Below are 18,536 nucleotides of genomic sequence, written 5' to 3' on the forward strand. Positions count from 1 at the left end.
AGACTGCACAAGCGCATGAATACTGGGAGGCATGGGTCATGGTGTGGTGGGAGGAGGTGACATCTTTTGAGACTAGCTACCACACTTGCTGTGTAACTGTGGGAGAAGTACTTAACCTCTCTGTGCCTGTATTCTCTTCTATAAAATGGGTTAATTGTTCCTACCTCATAGAGCTTCTGTGAGGAGCAAATGAGTTAATAATGTACAGAAAGCACTTAACAATGTACTATGTAAGTAGTAGCTGTTGTTATTACTCAAAAGAGTAAGCAGCAAACTTTTTTCTCTGATTAATCTCTGTATCCCAATGTCTATGAAGTGTCCTGTGAAAGGTTTTGTGATCATGAGCTGCTCCATATGCAAAGCAAGCAAACTATCTTTCTCCCTATCAAAAAAAAAATTTTTGTTTTCCATTGAAAAGTCTAGGTCTTAAGTTTGGGCAAAAGCAGTCTTCCTCGTGATCAATTATGCAATTATTATATTAATAAAAACTACAAATAGCTGCCAGGGCCTGGCAAATGCCATTCTGAGTCACGGGATGATGTGCTCACATTAGGGCCAGAAGCAGCAGCACTCGTGGTGTGGAATTTCCCGTGGCACTGGCGGAAAAGGGGCCATGAATGTGTTTGTCAGCAAACTTCCCTGAAACAAAAAAGAAATCAGGATTTCCTGCTCAAGCCCCAAGTAGCGAGTGGCGTCCAGTGCCTCACAACCCAACCGCAACGGGCCTCAGCATTGGCTAGAAAACAGGATCTGCCGCGCATCAGGGATTGGCCCAAGCCTCTGGGGATGGACACTTTTCTGTTGCTGCCAAACCCAAACAAAGCTCAGGGACAGGCCATTGAACACAAACTCTGCATAGGAAAATGGCTTCACAATCCAAGCCTGTGGACACACGTTATACAGAATGCTCCATGTCATCCCCTACCTCCTCCCCATCAGCAGTCCACGTAGTCTTCAGGACAAAATCCAGTCTCCTGCCACGGACCCATATTCCAACCACACGCACAGCTCCCGTTCCTCCAAAGGGCCCATCGCTCACTCTCTTGCTCACTTTGTTCTTGCACACTCTCTTTCTGCTGTCTAGGAGAGGAACGATCGTAGGGGCAGCCAGGATGACCTCTCCCTTGACCACGCGCCAGCCAGATGCTGCGGTAGGAGCTCCGCATCGTCACCTCACTTTATCCTTCCCTGGCTCATGACACCCATCTATCTGTCAGGCTCTGATCAAGAGCCCTTTTGTAAGGACAGATGTATAGATCAGTCAGATAGAATCCAGAGTTCTCGGATTTTTAGGAAAAAAAGACTCATTCCTTTTTGCGTATGTGGGTGTTTCCCTCTCAAAGCCTTCTCGTTACCAAAGCCTGAGAGGGGAAGTCATTCTTATCTGGACATCTCTAAATGTTCTCTCTCCTTTCCTGGGCAGCCTTCAAAATCCGGTCTTTTGTCTTTCAAGTTCAAAAAACTTGTCAAGTAGATGCTTTTGTACTTTCCTGATTGTGGTCTGTTTGCGCCTTTCCTATTTTTTTTTTCTACACCCTTATTAATCAGCTTGGATTTCCAAGCCCTGTTTCTTAGCTCCGTCAATTCTTTTTTTTTTTTTTTTTTTTGAGACAGAGTCTCACTTTGTTGCCCGGGCTAGAGTGAGTGCCGTGGCATCAGCCTAGCTCACAGCAACCTCAGACTCCCGGGCTTAAGCGATCCTACTGCCTCAGCCTCCCGAGTAGCTGGGACTACAGGCATGAGCCACCATGCCCGGCTAATTTTTTTTGTATATATATTTTTAGTTGGCCAGATAATTTCTTTCTATTTTTGGTAGAGACGGGGTCTCACTCTTGCTCAGGCTGGTCTCGAACTCCTGACCTCGAGCGATCCACCCGCCTCGGCCTCCCAGAGCTAGGATTACAGGCGTGAGCCACCGCGCCCGGCCTAGCTCCGTCAATTCTTTTGTGACACAGATTGGGACTCCCTTATCTGAAATGTTTGGGACCAGAAGTGTTTTGAATTTTGTTTTCTGATTTTGGAATATCTGGATGTACAGTATGAGATATCTTGGGAATGCGACCCAAGTCTAAACACAAAACTTATTTATGTTTCATATATTCCTTATATACATAGCCTGAAGGTAATTTTATATAATATTTTAAATAATTTTATGCATAAGACAAAGTTTTGACTTTGTTTTGACTATGACCCGTCACATGAGGTCAGATATGGAATTTTCCACTTGTGGCACCACATCGGCCCTCAGAAAATTTTGGATTTTGGAGCACTTTGGATTTTGAATTTTCAGATTAGGGATGCTCAACCTGTGTTATGTATGAGCACCTTAGCTGTGCTGACAGACCCTTGAAACAGCCTTTGCATGTTTACCTGCCAATATTCGGTGTCTTTTTTATTCTTGAGGGCTTTCCTTGACATTGCCAAACCTAGGAGGACGTAAGGATATTTGTATGTAAATGTTAAAATGACAATAAATGATTCTGAAGCTTCTGTTGCTGTCTGTTATGTTATTTGAAGTGCAGTTAGAGCCTGCCTGTTTCATGCACTACTATTGCCTATTGCTTTTCCTAGCAGGACATTTTCTGCCCTTTTAGTTTTCATCATCTTCTCCATTCCCTTCATTGGCTTATAATGAATAGGCTGGGATTAAGAGACAAGAGCTTAAACATCAGGAAGAGACACTCTCAAATTTTCATCTGACACGCTGTTCTTTCTGGGAAAATAAGTAGATGTATTGGAAAATTCAGATTGAATTTTTTTTCTTCTAGAGTTATTTAAATTTTTAAAAGGGAAAAATTATACTATTCTTACCACCAAAATGAAATCTATTGAAGGCTACATAAAACCTCCTGTTTTCAGGAAACCACAGGAATAATCTACGGTCAAAATAGCAATTTCAAAATGCCATTGTGCTAAAAAGATAGACAAGTACAGCGGCTGCCACATTATAATTTTTTAAAGTGTTCTCCCCGTTAGACAGGGGTGTTATGATTGAAGCCAGAACCCAGAGGGCCGTACTAAGTAGCTGGGAACACACTAGTGTTCATGCCAAATCCAGAAATAAATCCTAGATGATGTTTAGGTTCACCATGGCATAAAAGGTATTCTAGGAAACAGTCCAGGAGCCAGAAGCACGGGAGATTAGGAATGAAAAGAAGGACATGGGTGTGGATAAATGTACCTTCTCTTCTCGTTACGTAGAGTCCAAAACCTAGCTGCTGTCATCAGGGACAAAGGATGTTCTGAAGAGTAAACCAAATCAGATTTTACCTACCCACTTCAAGAAAATAATTTAGAAAATCTTAAGAATCCAAACATTCTTTCACTGGTTATTAAAATGAAAGAAAGATATGTATAAGATTTGTAGGACTCTCAGGTAGCCATTACTTGATCGGAATAAAATGATCATTATAAATATATCAGAACATTGTTATGCCTGCTTGATGAGAATTTAACCCTTTATGGCAGCTAGGAAAGGTACAGTTTAGTAACTAATCTTTTGTTTCTGAAGATTTTCTGCTGACTATAATTAAACTGAAGAACACTTGAAGGGTAAAGAGCTTCCATATGGAGTAACATACTGAAAATTGCTCCAAAATCAATTACCCTCATGGGTTTCATTCCTATAGATCCTACCCAGGGGATGTGGATGACATTTATGCCCCCAGGATGCTGACCGTGCACTCTTGTTTTACTCAGGAGCTCAGGGTGGTCCAATACCAGGCAGGGAGATAAGGGGCATAAGTGCTGACTTCTAGGGTCACTGATAAGATCCTGCTGATGAAAAGGTTGTGCTAAAACACATTCTAATTGGTAAAGGCCATTTCTAACATAAGAGTGGGTTTGTGGCTCATGTCTGTAATCCTAGCATTCTGGGAGGCTGAGGTAGGAGGATTGCTTGAGGCTAGGAGTTCGAGCATGAACAAGACCCTGTCTCTACAAAAAATAGAAAAAATTAGCCAGGCATTGTGGCACCCGCCTGTGATCCTGGCTATTTGGGAGGCTGAGGCAGGAGGATTGCTTAAGCCCAGGAGTTTGGGGTTGCGGTGAACTATCATGTCGCCACTGCACTCTAACCTGGGTGACAAGAGCCAGACCATGTCTCAAACCCAACACCACCCAATACGAACTATCCTGTTTGAAATGAGACCATGTATCATGGAGAAATGTCAAGTGTTTCTCCCTGTCACCTATTGTCTGGCCTAGAGAAGAAGAATGGCTATGAAACTCCCATGTCCTCCTTGTGATCACACGTGTCCTCTACCCAGCACAGAGTAAAATGGAACCAGGCTTATGATTTACAAGAGAGAGAATGAACACTGAAGAATGCAGACACTGGGAAGCGGAGTTTTGTGACTGGGACCAAGGTTTCTGAGCCCCCATTTGTGCGTTCGTCACTAAGGCATCTGGACTCCTTCCTGGGGACAGGTCCTCACTGGGCATCAGGCCACCTGGCCTCAGAGCTCTGGGCCCTGGGCAACGTGCTCGAGGGCTGCCCGTGATGACGGGAGGTGCTCTCCAGTGCAGAGCCACCTTCCCCTGTTTGACCACCAGCAAAGCTGCACAATGCTGAACTGCTCCACCTGCCCTCTGCCTTGTCCCAGGCTGAGGGGGAGAACACTGGGTTTGGTGTAGGCAGTGGGTCTTCCTGCGGGCACTCAGCAGTCCCTGCCTGCCTCTTCCCATGGCTACGCCCCCTTCCCACCAAGCTCTCAGCCCAGGGCTTACAGTCTTCTGGCACGCTACAGGGTGGACGGGTTCCCACACACCTTCAGCCTTCAGCTGCCACTGGGAGTAGTCACTCCTCTGGGCCTGTTCTGCAGATGTGGCACCTTTTAACAAGTTGGACTCTGTCTACTCCCCAGGTGTTGAGCCTGGTCACCCACCTCCCAGCAGCTTTCCTGGAGGAGGGATGATGAGTGAGGATCTCTTTGGCTTCTGTCTGCTCGTGACTGTGTTTAGGTTTAAATTAGATAATAAATCCTAAACGATTAGCACAAAATCAAGGGCTCAATACACAGTGGCTGTTATCATACTATTATCAATACACACTTCAATAGAGTCTTAAATTTGTAGGAGGGACCTCCTGGATGAGGATCAGTTACTCAGCTTGCAGAGGGTTAACCCATCAACTGCGTGAAGGAGAAGGGAAGGGCAGTGGAACATGGCCATCAGTGCCCACCTTCCTGGGCATAACACCTGTACGGGAGGCAAAGATCCACCAATAAAGTCAATGGGAGATGCTTTAAGTGTCTGATGGAGTCACAATTTGTACCTACTCTATCATCCAACGTTGACATTAATTGCTGGCAAAGGTGGGGCTCTGGTCTTACAAAGCTGGAGGGACGGATGTAAGTATGAGCATGTGTGAGAATGTTGCACTGTTTGCAATAGTTTAAGCTAAAGGTGCTTTGAAGCACTACATATTCTTTGGGGTTAATGTGTTGAAGATGTCAGCTGAGTGACTCCCACCACCAACTGTGGCCCTAACACCATGTGGCACCCAGGCTTGGGAACCTGGCTGCAGTCCGAGGTGCTGTCGTTGTGCCTCTCTGTCCTTCCCCACCTGCTGCTATGTCCGTCAGAGTGGCAGGGACCAGCCGACTGGCTGAAATCATATGTGCTATTTCTGTGCATAGGATGTGAGTAAGTACAAGCCACAGTAAGTCAGACCAGGATATGAGTCAGGTTATATTAAAAAGTGCTACTAAGAACTGATCTTCAAAGCATACTGGGAACATTACACTGTGCTTCGACACTATTGTGTAGGAGCTACAGTCTGAAAGACTTACAATTACCAAGCAAAGGAGAGACGCTGAGGAATATGGATGATCAGAATTGACCAGAGCCTACCAATGAAAAGGCATGGATATGGTGGAAGCCAAAATTTAGAAGTATTAAAATTTAAGAGATAAAAAGAAAGATTTACCAGGACCACATATTTCTCTAGCAGACTTCAGTCAGAGACATAGAAGTAGTGAAATATGGGCAGCTCAGCAAAGCTATGGAACATGGGCTTGCTTTATTTTCCTGTTAAAGCATATCTGCAGAGGAATCTTTCTGGGGCCAAGTTAATGGTACTAAACTGGCTTTAAAAAAAAAATCTATTGGCATTGAGATATAAAGATACACACAAAAAGATGACCATCTGTAGCACCAATTGTCAGAGTAAAAAATTATTGACAATCTTGATATCCACAAATTAGAAAAATAAACTATACTACATCTCTTTAATGGAACCCAAGCAGCTATTAAAAGGAATGAAATAATCTGAATATACTGGCAAGGAATGACGTCTTAGACTGTTACGGAGAAAAATCAGGTTGTAGAAAATATGCATGGTAATCACATTCTGTTAAAAATATGTTTGTATATGCAATGTATCTCTAAGGAGCCAGAGAAAACCATTAATAAGTGTTATCTGTGACACCCTTATTCATTGTTTGAATCCTTTACAAGAAACATCTATTACTTTTATAAGAGAAAATAAAACCAACAAAGATATTTACGAGAGAAGAGTAGTATGAACCTGTTTTTCCCCACAATTACAAGGTTCCTGGAAGCCTCTGGGGGCCTAATGACATCGTCAGCCCTCCACAGCTGCGAGTCCCCGGCCACACAGCACAGGCGCAGCTGGGCGGGCCCTGGGCTCTCTGCATGTGGGTCCACAGAGGCAAGTGGAGTCAGTATCTCTGAAATGCCATGAGAAAGGAGGGTTTATTGGCCTTGGAAGCCCTTTCTGTACCCGTCACAGACCCCTTGTGTGGCTGTGCAACTGCACTTCTGCTTCATGAGCTGTGGGGAGTTTGCTGCCTGGCTGTAACACGTGTCCGTGACTCCAGACAGGCCACTGCTCACCCCTGGCACGCCCACACTTTTCTGCACAGTTTTACTGACCTGCTGTTCTACCGACTTGCTGTCGGAGGGATTTGGGAGAAGTGACAGCAGCAATTCATCTGCTCCACCTCCTCCCACCCAGCAGAGCCTTGAGGAACCATCCTTTGTTTCAAGGGCCAGGCAAGGGGATTACTTGACCTGCCTGGGACTGCAGGACCCACCCTCACACCCTCCTGGTCAGGCATTTCCTCTCTCAGGTCTGCCCTGATGACCTCCTCTTCCAGGAGGGAGGGCAGATGCAGCCCCATGTGTTTAAACCACAATGCATGCCTAGAAACAGATGTTCCCTCGGCCTTGTCTTCTGAAGGCTGGAGAAGCCCAGATGTCATTGTTTGTTACAAGCATCTTACATTCTTCACAGATCTCTGGATACCTTACAGCCTCTCCCCACCCCGGAGCTTCCCTTAGACAATTCCTACTCCTCCTTCAGATCCTAGTTCCAGTGTCGCATCCTCTGGGAGCCTCTCCCAACGCCCCGAGGCCAGGCCAGGTTGGCGCCTCGCGCTTATCCCAGTTCTCATCTCAGGCCATTTATCCTTATGACAGCATGACTCACGTCTGCCTTCCTCATGGGACACGAGCCCGGCGAGGGCAGAAGCTGCGCCCTTCTGCTTGGGCTTCTGCTGCATCCCCAGCATAGGCACAGAGCCTGCCACCAAGGAGACTCCAACAGAGGCGTGCTGGGTGGGAGGCACGGAGGCAGCGGAGGGAGGAGGCAGTGAGGGCTCTCCTCCTTCCTTGACCAGCTCACCCCCCTATCTTCTGTCATATATGAATAGCTAGCAAGGAGTATTTCTCCTCCTACTCTCTGAAGATTTATCTGAGGTGCATACAAGCAGTAGGTGGCAGTGTTGAAGGGAATTAGAGGTTATTGCTCAGACTCCAGAAAGTTCTTAGTTGAAATGGCAGAAACTTTGATGCTATGACTGCCTGGTTCTTTCTTGGGGCCCTGTGGCTGCCCAGGGACGCTGTGGGCTTCCTGGGGCCGCCCCTGTCCTGGAGGATGGATGGAGTATGATAGGGACAGAAATCCTCTGCTCGCAACAGAGAGGGCCTCAGACGCACTGGCGAGGGGTGGGGACGCGCACTGACCTCGGCTGATGCGCTGCTTCTCCCCAGAGAGGATGCCGGGGCTGTCGATGATGCTGATGCTCTTCAGGACCTGATTGGGCAGCTGGGAGCACATGAACCTGGAAGAGACGCGTGGAAGGCGGGTCAGAACCTGGCACCACAGAGAGCTCTAACTGTGGGGCTCCTTGGCCTCTCTGGGCTTACTGATGTCTCTGTAAAGTGGGGGCTTGAAGGAGCTTGACAGAGATCAAAGATGCAGAACGAAGCCGTCTGTCCCTCACTTGTCTGATACCATCTCTTCCTTCAGGCCCTGGTCCCTCCTGCCACAGTCCCACTCAGCCGCCCTAGCATTGCCCCGCGGAAGCAGAGCAGTGTGGGAGGAAAACTTCGGCCTGTGGGTCAGCAGACCCGGGCTCAGGTTCTGCCTGGGCTTTACCAATAATTTGGTGTGGGACCCTGGACAAGGGCTGCTCCCCCTGCCACCTCCCAGGCCTCAGTTTCCTCACGTGAAGATAGAGGTGTCTGGACCAGAGTCCGGCCATGTCATTTTTAGCTTTCATACTGTAGATCTTCACAAGTGTCAGTAGGAAGCGTTTGTTACCTCCACCCAGACAACAGTGCCTGCGTTGGATCTCTGTCAGGCACTGTGTATGCTTTAAGGCAGACACTGAAGAGTGTCTCCCCTGTTCCCGTGTTATAAATGGCCGACCGCTGTATCTGTGTGGGCAGAAAGCTGAAAGCTCAATTCTTCCACTCGGTGGAAGTGGTGGGCCTGACTCAGAAAGTAAGTACGCAGGGAATGTAGGATGGGAGGCCGGCCCAGCCTCCCCAGCACACGCGGCCAGCACAGCCCCACGCAGGGAGGGCAGCCCTGAGCAAGAGATGCGATTACTGACAGTTCAAAATAGCTGTCTTTGGAGGGGCACAGGACAAGTTTTTCACACATTCTTTCTGGTATTTTCAAATCGGCCCTAGAAGATATAGGAAAAGATACTGTGATCCTTTTGCAGGTGGAAAAGTTGAAGTACAAAGCAGTTAGGACATCTTGAGGTCCCACTGCTGATGCCTGGCTGGCTGGAGACTGCAATCTGGTATTTCTGATGTCAGCAGGTAGAACTCAACCCATAAGGTTAAAAATCTCATAATGTTAAAAATAAAGGGTCAAGGTAATTGAAGAGAAGCCCCCCATTTCAGCATGTCTCCTGCCCCTCCTGCACCCCAACCTTTAAATAAACTCACCACCCTACAGTGGGAGAGCAGATTTGTCAGCATAAAGCACACAGGGACCCCCAAGCATTCTCTGTGAGTCCACAGAGGGAAAACGCCATTATTCAAATCTCTAGCCCTGGGGTAGGAACAGAGTTCTGGGCTCATCTGTGCTGGACCACGCTTCTCGTCAGTGACGATTTAGTTTCTAAGCACGGGCCATCCTTTCTATCAGATGGCTACAGCACTGCTGACCGAGTTGCACCTATGTGAAACTACTTTCCACAAGCTGCTGCTACGGAGAGGCTGACCTTTTCCAAGACCATAAGCTCACACTCAATATCCACTTTTCCAAAACATAAAACCCCTAGATTCTAGGGTGAGGCTAACAGAGGGGTTCAAAATTTACACACTGTTCTGTCCCTGGGTATAAAGTGACAGCTTTTCAACAGCTCCCAGGCCCCCTGACACAACAGCAGAGGCCAAACATGTTAGCCTCAGAGAAATAGGCAGTGAGGTGGGCTGGAGTCACCACACACAAGGGGCAAAGTGAGGGGCCATGAACTGTGGGGGGAGGGGAGGAGGAACGGGGTAGCACTCTCCAGGGGCACCCTGAGAGCGGGTAGCTGGGGTCGTGTGTGCAGAGCTGGACTCTCCGCCATGGAAAAAAGAACCCAGGGGTGGGGGTGGCCAAGAGAGCACAGATACAGCGAGCATTCGGGCCCTCGTGGTACCAAGGCTCACACTGCAAGGTCAGAACTCCGTACAAATGTGTTCTTAAAAGTTATACTGGAATCAGGAAGAAACTCTAATCCTGTTTCTAGCAATCGTGTCTGAGCTTTCTGCGTTGAGAAGGAAGGTGCACAGCAAGGTTATTTACGTGTCTGTCACAGTCGGCCTCAGGTCAGGCCAGCCCGGCCGTGCGTTTCTGCTGAAACGGTTCCAAGCACAGATGTACCGTCCCAAGACAGATCTCCTGCCCCTTCCTGGAGTGACTGCCACAAGGCGTATCCGTGTCTTGCTGTCTACACTTCACATTAAATACACAGACCTGTGCTGGTTAGAACTGGGAGCCTCACACAGCTTTTATGACTATCTCCCCACCCGAAGCTGACCTGATCAATGTTCTTTTCTGAAGTAAAGGAAGGGGAGGGTGCGCCCAAGACCCTGTGCCAGCCCCCCACTCTGCATGCTCTCCACATGCAAGGAAGGGTCGGGCAGCAGGGAGTGGCGTGGGGCAGAGTAACAGCACGGGCCGCAGGGTCTCAGGCAAGTTGCTGGGAGCCCTGCTGCACAGGGAAAGGAGGAGAGGCAGGTAGGTTACTTAAAATTGCCCCAAACACTAAAATTCCAGTTCAGTGATCAACACTTTAAAAACTAGACTTTTAAAAGAACCTGAGAGTACTTTAATACTGATTTTGATTTCTCAACAAAACAGTGATATCTGTGGTAGTTACAGTAATAATGAAACAGCACAAATACTGCCTGACCTCGTACTGTGTGTCAGGCACCATCCTAAGCACTTTCTGTGCACATTAACTCCATCCTACGGAGACCGTAGTGGTAGGGCTATGAGCCTGCGTCTTACAAAGGAGCAGACTAGGGCACAGAGGGGTCGCATGTCATCACTTGCCAAGTCCCATGGCTGACAAGTGGTGGGGCTGGGACGTTAACGTGACAGTTCTGATTACAGAGCCCTGGTTCTCAACTGCTAGGCTACTACTACCATTGCACGCATTGGAACCACTTTTGTGTACTTGTATCACATGCAGGGCAACATGCTAAAATAAGGAGCGATGTGCTACAGCCGTGGAACTTTTCCCTAAAGGCCCTTCTTCGTGCAGCTGGCTCTATACCCAGTGGTGTGTGGGGTCAGGGCAGGGAGCAGGAGGCAGGAGGATCACTGGAGCCCAGGAGTTTAAGGCTGCAGTGAGGTATGATGACACCACTGCACTCTAGCCTGGGTGACAAAGTGAGTCCCTGTCTCAAAAACAAAGCTATATTGAATGAAGCTTCATTTAATTACAAACACAGAGGTAACAAACGGAGCATAAGCCCGCAAGTTCCCTGTGTATTTCATGATGGCTGGATCGTCCTGCGGACACAAGACAGTGGTTTATCATTACCCTCTTCACTGTCAGGCCTGGCTGAAATGACAGAGCACTGGAAGGACTGTTCGGATTCCTTCAGCACATAAGGAAGTTTCAAAATTTCAATTCTTAGGGTTATTTTTCAAAAACAAATAGAGGCAATTAAGAAGTAAATGAGATTAAGAATTTCTTCTATGGAAGACAACAATTTAAAAGTATACTACATTCTAGGCCGGGCGAGGTGGCTCACGCCTGTAATCCTAGCCCTCTGGGAGGCCGAGGCGAGTGGATCACTCGAGGTCAGGAGTTCGAGACCAGCCTGAGCGAGACCTCATCTCTACTAAAAATAGAAATAAAAATTATCTGGACAACTAAAAATATATATAGAAAAAATTAGCCGGGCATGGTGGCGCATGCCTGTAGTCCCATCTACTTGGGAGGCTGAGGCAGGAGGATCGCTTAAGCCCGGGAGTTTGAGGTTGCTGTGAGCTAGGCTGACGCCACGGCACTCACTCTAGCCCGGGCAACAAAGTGAGACTCGGTCTCAAAAAAAAAAAAAAAAAGTATACTACATTCTAAACTAAAAACAATGTCTGCAGTTACTGAATTTTTAAAACATACTACCGGCCGGGCGCGGTGGCTCACGCCTGTAATCCTAGCCCTCTGGGAGGCCGAGGCGGGTGGATTGCTCAAGGTCAGGAGTTCGAGACCAGTCTGAGCGAGACCCCGTCTCTATTAAAAATAGAAATAAAAATTATCTGGACAACTAAAAATATATACAGAAAAAATTAGCCGGGCATGGTGGCGCATGCCTGTAGTCCCAGCTACTCGGGAGGCTGAGGCAGGAGGATCACTTAAGCCCAGGAGTTTGAGGTTGCTGTGAGCTAGACTGACGCCACGGCACTCACTCTAGCCCGGGCAACAAAGTGGTAAGACTCTGTCTCAAAAAAAAAAAACAAACATACTACCACTTTTCAGAGAAGTAGATTGAGGGAAAACATAACATCCTATTCAAAAGCAGACTTCAGGGGGGAAACATCAGACCCTAATCCATGAAACTTCTCGAGTTGACCCAAATAGCCTGGTCCCTCAGAGGACACTGTTGGTTGTGTCCATCTCCTCGGTGAGGCGCCGCTGCCCCCGGGCACAAGCTCTGGAGTGTCAGTGCCCACGCTCCCAGGGAGCAGCTCCCAGGCAGGCCGCCTGCAGAATGCCTCCCAGCATAGAGCAGCGTGCTGAGGCTTCAGAATGTGCCATTACAGCCTTTCCATAGAGGTGTCTTTGTTCTAGACTAAACTCCTTTTACTGTGGAATTCCTCTAAGTCTAACCTGCCTTTTTGGGAATTTATCTTCATTTCTCAGAAATGTATTGTAGACCCCTAACACTGTCTTAGACTGTGGTCCCTAACCCCCAGGCCAAGGACTGGGCCGCAGAGCTCTGCCAACCCCCCTTCCCCCTCCATGGAAAAATTGTCTTCCATGAAACTTAGGAACTGGAGGGCCACACAGCAGGAAGTGAGCGGCAATCTAGAAGCTTCACCTGTATTTACAGCCTCTCCCCATCACTCGCATCACCGCCTGAGCTCCGCCTCCCGGCCCCAACCCCATCCATGGAAAAACTGTCTTCCCTGAAACCGGTCCCTGGTGCCAAAAAGGTTAGGGACTGCTGGTCTTAGAAACCAGCCTTGGAGATTAATAAGACTCAGTCTCTACTGGTTTGCTTAAAGCTGGAGGGTGGTGTCACCTCCCAGGTATCCCTAGGCACTACTTTAGGAAGTAATTCTTTTAAAGAATCCCCTGGAGGCAGGTGCCCAAGCCAATGCCCATTAAGGAGAAGGCCAGGTAATGATGGCCTGTCCCAGGGGAGATGCAGGTGTGGCTGCCTGAGGGAGAAGGTTCTCCACAGCAACAGCCAATTTCTTTCCTATTAAGTGTCATATTTTGACCCAGTTCCCAGAAAAGCATACTATGTAAAAAGAGGTTCACCTTTAGAGCTACCTGGCTGATGTTCCCAGAAGCGTGCCATAATCACGCACACACATTTGAGGACCAGCACTGACTGACCCTCCTTGTGAAGCAGGAGCACTGTCCTGGGGATGCTACTTAATAAGGCTGTTTACTCTTAAGTAGCCATGAGCTTACGTGAGGCACATCCCTTACACGCGAGCCTGACGCATGCATGGCACCAGGATGGCTACAAGGACAGAGATGCCTCTTTGCTGATCCTCCATGGAGGCGCAGGGTGGTAGACAGGAGGGAAGGGGAAACAGGGATCCTAGTCCAGTCTCTGCCTCTTCCTAATGGCCTCTTCTTGAGCAAGTCACTTCTTTGCTTTCAGTTTTCTCATCTGTAAATTGCCACAATATTGTCTGTTTCATTAACAGCGCATAAGAAACTATGTAAACGATCACTATCATTTTCATCAACATTGTTGGAGGGCTATATTGGGGACAGCCTTAAAAGCTAAATAGGGGCTTTAGGCAATGAGTCTTAGTCCAAACACCACACCATTTGGCAGCTCAGGAGCAGGACTCTGCAGCCATTCCCAGCACTGCCACTTAGCAGAGTGACTCAGTGGACGTTAAATTAACCTTTCTATGCCTCATTCTTCTTCCCTACATTGGGGATAACAGTAGCAGCCACCTCACAGGGTTTCTGTGAGCATTTAAAGCTAACATACAGGCCGGGCACAGTGGCTCACACCTGTAATCCTAGCACTCTGGGAGGCTGAGGTGGGTGGATTGTTTGAGCTCAGGAGTTTAAGACCAGCCTGAGCAAGAGCGAGACCCGATCTCTACTTAAAAAAAAAAAAAAAAAAAACAGAAAGAAATTAGATGGACAACATGGACAACTAAAACTATGTAGAAAAAAATTAGCTGGGCATGGTGGCGCATGCCTGTAATCCCAGCTACTGGGGAGGCTGAGGCAGTAGGATTGCTTGAGCCCAGGAGTTTGAGGTTGCTGTGAGCTAGGCTGATGCCACGGCACTCTAGCCCAGGCAACAGAGTGAGACTCTGTGTCAAAAAAAAAAGCTAACATACAAGTAAAGTTTGGAGCAGTACCTGACACATAATAAATGCCATATAATTATTTGCTATTATTTTTCTATGTATTATTCTGAATTCAATGAACACTTGATTATATAATGCATGGGTTACTCCAGCAACTTTTAAATTCTGACATACGAGCCTTGCTATTCAAAATCTTTCCTAGATACTTCTTTTCCGTACTCATTTGTTGTATGCTTGGGGTTTGCAAAACATTTTTGTTAGGAAAATAAATCATTTTGCCAAAAATAAAATAAGCCAGTAACTCCTCTTCCTGGTTTGTCGCTTGTGAATATGGACTTCACAAAATGGGAATTTGAAAAAAGTGGCAGATTCTTTCTTTTTGAAAGCCTTTGTCAGGCAAAAAGAGCGTATGACAAAGAACAGTGGTGATAAAATGACAGGATTCCAGGGCAGCCTTCCCCAGAGATGGAGCCTGTGCCCTCCACTTCCCAAGGCCTCCAGGGCCTTCCAAGGCACCCCTGATGGGGAAGCTTCTTGTCCACTTCCCCTAAACTCTGGTCCACTCTGTCCCGAGAGACCCAGAGGGCTGAACTTCTGGGGTTCCCCTACTCTGGACTCAACCTCTACTTCTCCCAAAGGGATTCTCTGGTGCCAACTGAGGCTGCTCTGGGGTTAAGGAGTAAACTCCTCCTAGAGAAGAGAATCCTGGAAAGAATCATCTGGACAGTGATCTGCAAGTCACCATCAGTAACAAGAGGGAACTTCTCTCTGACTCCATCTACATCACCCTCCAAGTTCCCTAGCTACCACTCGGATGCTTTCTTTGACTTGCAATAGGAGCACAAAAAAGCCCTTAAAGGAGAGTTCAGATCCTTAGACAGTTCAGTTTTTCAAAGAAGGCACCTGTGGAGGTTGCCTGGGCTGCCCTTGGCAGAGCCACAGCACAGCACCCGGCACACCATTTCTTCCATAACCCACGTGAAGGGTGCCCCCTGGAGTTGTGCAGTGAGGCGCCTCAGCCTCTGGGAGGACAGCGGTCAGCTGGGAGGGTCTGCTCCTATTTTTAAGAAAATCTAGAAAGGAGAAGTACAGTTCAACTCTCCTGTTGTCTGTCTGTCAGCTCTAATCCTACTTCCTCTCCCTAAAGAGACCCGAATGACTCCACCCTAGCCCTGCACCTCCTACAACCCAGTCCCCAAACAAGCCCTCTAAAGCTAGACTGCAAGAGGGGAATTGGGGGCGGGGGGTAGGGTGGGCAGTGGTAGGAAAGAAGAGGAAAAGATTAGAAAAAGAAGAAAAGGCTAGGAGTAGCAAAGAGGAAGAGGGGGAGGGAAGCGAGAACAGCAGATTGTGTCAGAAAGGGCAGGGGCACTGGCTGGCTTGTCCCCACAGTGCCCCTCAGTGTCACTGGGAACTTCTATGAAAGGTTATGGGGGTAGCACAAATAAAACACATCTCCAATGAAGACAGAACCACAGTAACCCCACAACTTTACGTCTATAAACAATGACATGTAACAAAATCTACTTTTTGTGTTTTGACTCTATTTCCATCCTGCACTGCTCTAGCTCTAACGAATTAGGAAGCAGCTCGAAGCATGGGAGTGAGAAGAAAAGGGACAGCCAGGGAGGGGAGGTGACCTGTCCTGGAGTCAGCAGACAAAATCTGAGTGTCAGGTGAATCTGCGGGGGCTATGCTCTCTGACTGCAGGAGACCCCAGCACACCATGCCTGAGAGGTGGCCGTCTAGCACTGCTGGTGACAGGGAGTTCCCTACCTTATGAGGCAACAGGATCTATCTCTGTGCAGCTCATATTACTATAAATTTGTTCCTTATACTGTGTAGCCTTATAACGGCCAATCCTAGGCCTTAGCTTTGCCTTTTGAAGTGACTCACAATAGGTATAAATGATCATTTCCTATGGTAGTCTTTCAAACATGTGAATGCAATAAACATACTCTCTATGACTTCTAGAGCAGACACTCTCTGTTCTGTTTTTGAACCTTTACATGTAATCGGCAATAATTCAAAGAAAAGGAAATAATCCAAAGAAATGAGACCAAAGATGGCAGTTTGCTGGTCCTTACCGATTCAGGAAAGCATTTCCAAAGCGACTAAGTTTTCTGAATGGCTTTTTGGGGTCCACGACTAAAGCATTTCCCGGAGTGCTGCCCTCAGTCTCTCCGTACATCACAGCGATGAAGGAATCGGTGGTGGGCTCTGGCCCAATCCTCATGCCTGGGAAATCCTGCTCCAGCAAGTATCTGGGAGAGGGGAAAGAAAAGAAAATTTAGTGTGCTATCATAAAGCAAGAGACCAGAAATTTGCCTGGGCTTACCAGTTGTTTACATATCCGTTTAAAAACTTAGAAATATAACCCCTAAGAAAAGCAGGGCAATCCTCGTTTGCATTTCCATTGACGCAACAGGCACCACCCCAAAGAAGGTGCCAGCCAGCTCCCGGGCCCCCTGGAATCCCTGCTCAGGCTCATCTCCCCTAGGAAGCTTTTCCAACCTGTCTGCTGGGGACATCTCTTCTGTGTTCCCTGGGCACTCTGTGCCTGTGGCCAGCATGGTGCTCACCACGTGTATCGCACTTAGCTGCGGCCCTGTAAGGTGTTCGAGGTGATTAGGGTGCAGCCATGTCCCAACCCTGCTGAGGGGATGAACCTCACCTTATGATCCTCGCAGGGCTCAAGGGAAGAAATCTGCATGACTTTCTCCAGCTGCCCATTCCTGCCACTAATAATCAATTTGGTCCTAAACCATTTCTTTGTTTCTAAAAAGTCCTAACTGATCAAATGTAAGCCCAGAACCTGTGACTCTATTTCCAGGGATAGAGAGAAAAAACTGAACTATTGAATGTCAAACACAACTTTGCCATCGTTATAAGAATGATACATTAAGCCACTCTTTAGACCTACATTTTCTAGGTAGATAAAATTGAAATTGTCAGCAATCTTAGCAGGCATATTCTAAACCTTTAATTGACATCATTGCTAGTATTAACTTCAAAGTTCCTACATTTCTGTGAAGTTGTGGAACCCCTGAATAGATAGATACATCATTAAAACATGTCTCCTAAATTTATAGTAAACGTGAAAAAAATCTGATAATATCATGTGGCATCTACTGAGTGCTCGATATATGCCTTGTATGGCACAAAGCCATCTATATGATCTATACGCACTTTTGTTTCATTTAATCCCACAACAGTCTGAGGTGGATGATAACATTATCCTCATTTCATAGATGGGACAAGGATGTGCTACTGTTTCAAAATGTGTTCATATTTAATTTTTAAAATTTTTTCAAAACTTTTTCAATCAAAAGCTTTATGCATCTAATGGCCTAACAAATACCCTTAGGAGCAGAAATGTTCATATTTATCAGTTCTTATAAAATTCCACACAAATCTTAGAAATACTGGTAAAAGCTACTGTGAGAACATCTCACGTTTTGTGAAACTCCAGCATTTGAGTGTATCTAGAGTATGTGGATTTCATATACCCACACGAATGTGGAATTTAGGTTTTACAGCCACTCCAGGGTCTCAGGTGTGAAGTCATTCAGCAGCAAAGCTAGAACTCAAAGTCAGATCACACTCTTGCACCGCCCACCCCACCCCCGCACTGTCCAGTTTGATCTTTACATCCACAGCCTGGATGAGGCTATGCCAGAAGGCCCGTAGGAGAGCCCGGGATGGGGCCGGGGCTTGGGAGAACAGCAGCCAGTGCTGCCCAGCTCCCTGCAGCACACACAGCTCCCAATTCACAAAAGGGTTAGGTCCAGGTGTTGGTTTGAAACCTGACAGGCACTCCCCCATAACACGTGTTAACACCCAGGTTAGCTTGCTGACACAGCCTACAGTAGGGCACATGCCAATAAAATGGATGAACCAGGCAAGAACTGTACCATGCCCTTTTTAGGAAAGAGCTCAGTGTTGAGTTCTACTGTGGGTGGCTTGCTGCAGTGTGACCCCTTCTCAGCACCTTCACCAGGCCTGGGCAGGGGTATGGCCCTCCAGGTTCCAGGCTGGGGAGGTGAGAACGGGGCTCAGGCAGGGCGAGGAGGGACTGTAGATGTTGCAGTTAAGTGGTGAGTCCCCAGCTGGACAATAACTCACACGTAACAGGTGTTTGAGTCAGACGATCGCTGCCAACGAGTGCCTGCATTACTTTGTGATGTTTCATTTATGGACAAGTACAGCAAATCCCACTAATTTTGGAATAAAAGGAGTTCCAAGTAACAACCTCAATTAA

The 18,536-nt window shown here is 47.3% G+C and overlaps 1 protein-coding gene across 1 annotated transcript in view; it reads right to left on the reverse strand.

The window, feature by feature from the left end:
- Positions 1–18,536, reverse strand: part of EHD4 (EH domain containing 4) — a 71,381-nt gene that overhangs the window by 38,086 nt on the left and 14,759 nt on the right. The window contains exons 2-3 of the mRNA XM_045539287.1: positions 16,363–16,539; positions 7,990–8,087 (exon numbers count right to left, since the gene is read on the reverse strand). Of these exons, the coding sequence (XP_045395243.1) occupies positions 7,990–8,087; positions 16,363–16,539 (275 nt within the window). The remainder of the gene's footprint in view (positions 1–7,989; positions 8,088–16,362; positions 16,540–18,536) is intronic.

The sequence above is a fragment of the Lemur catta genome, chromosome 1, assembly GCF_020740605.2.
Source record: "Lemur catta isolate mLemCat1 chromosome 1, mLemCat1.pri, whole genome shotgun sequence".
Classification (NCBI taxonomy): domain Eukaryota; kingdom Metazoa; phylum Chordata; class Mammalia; order Primates; family Lemuridae; genus Lemur; species Lemur catta.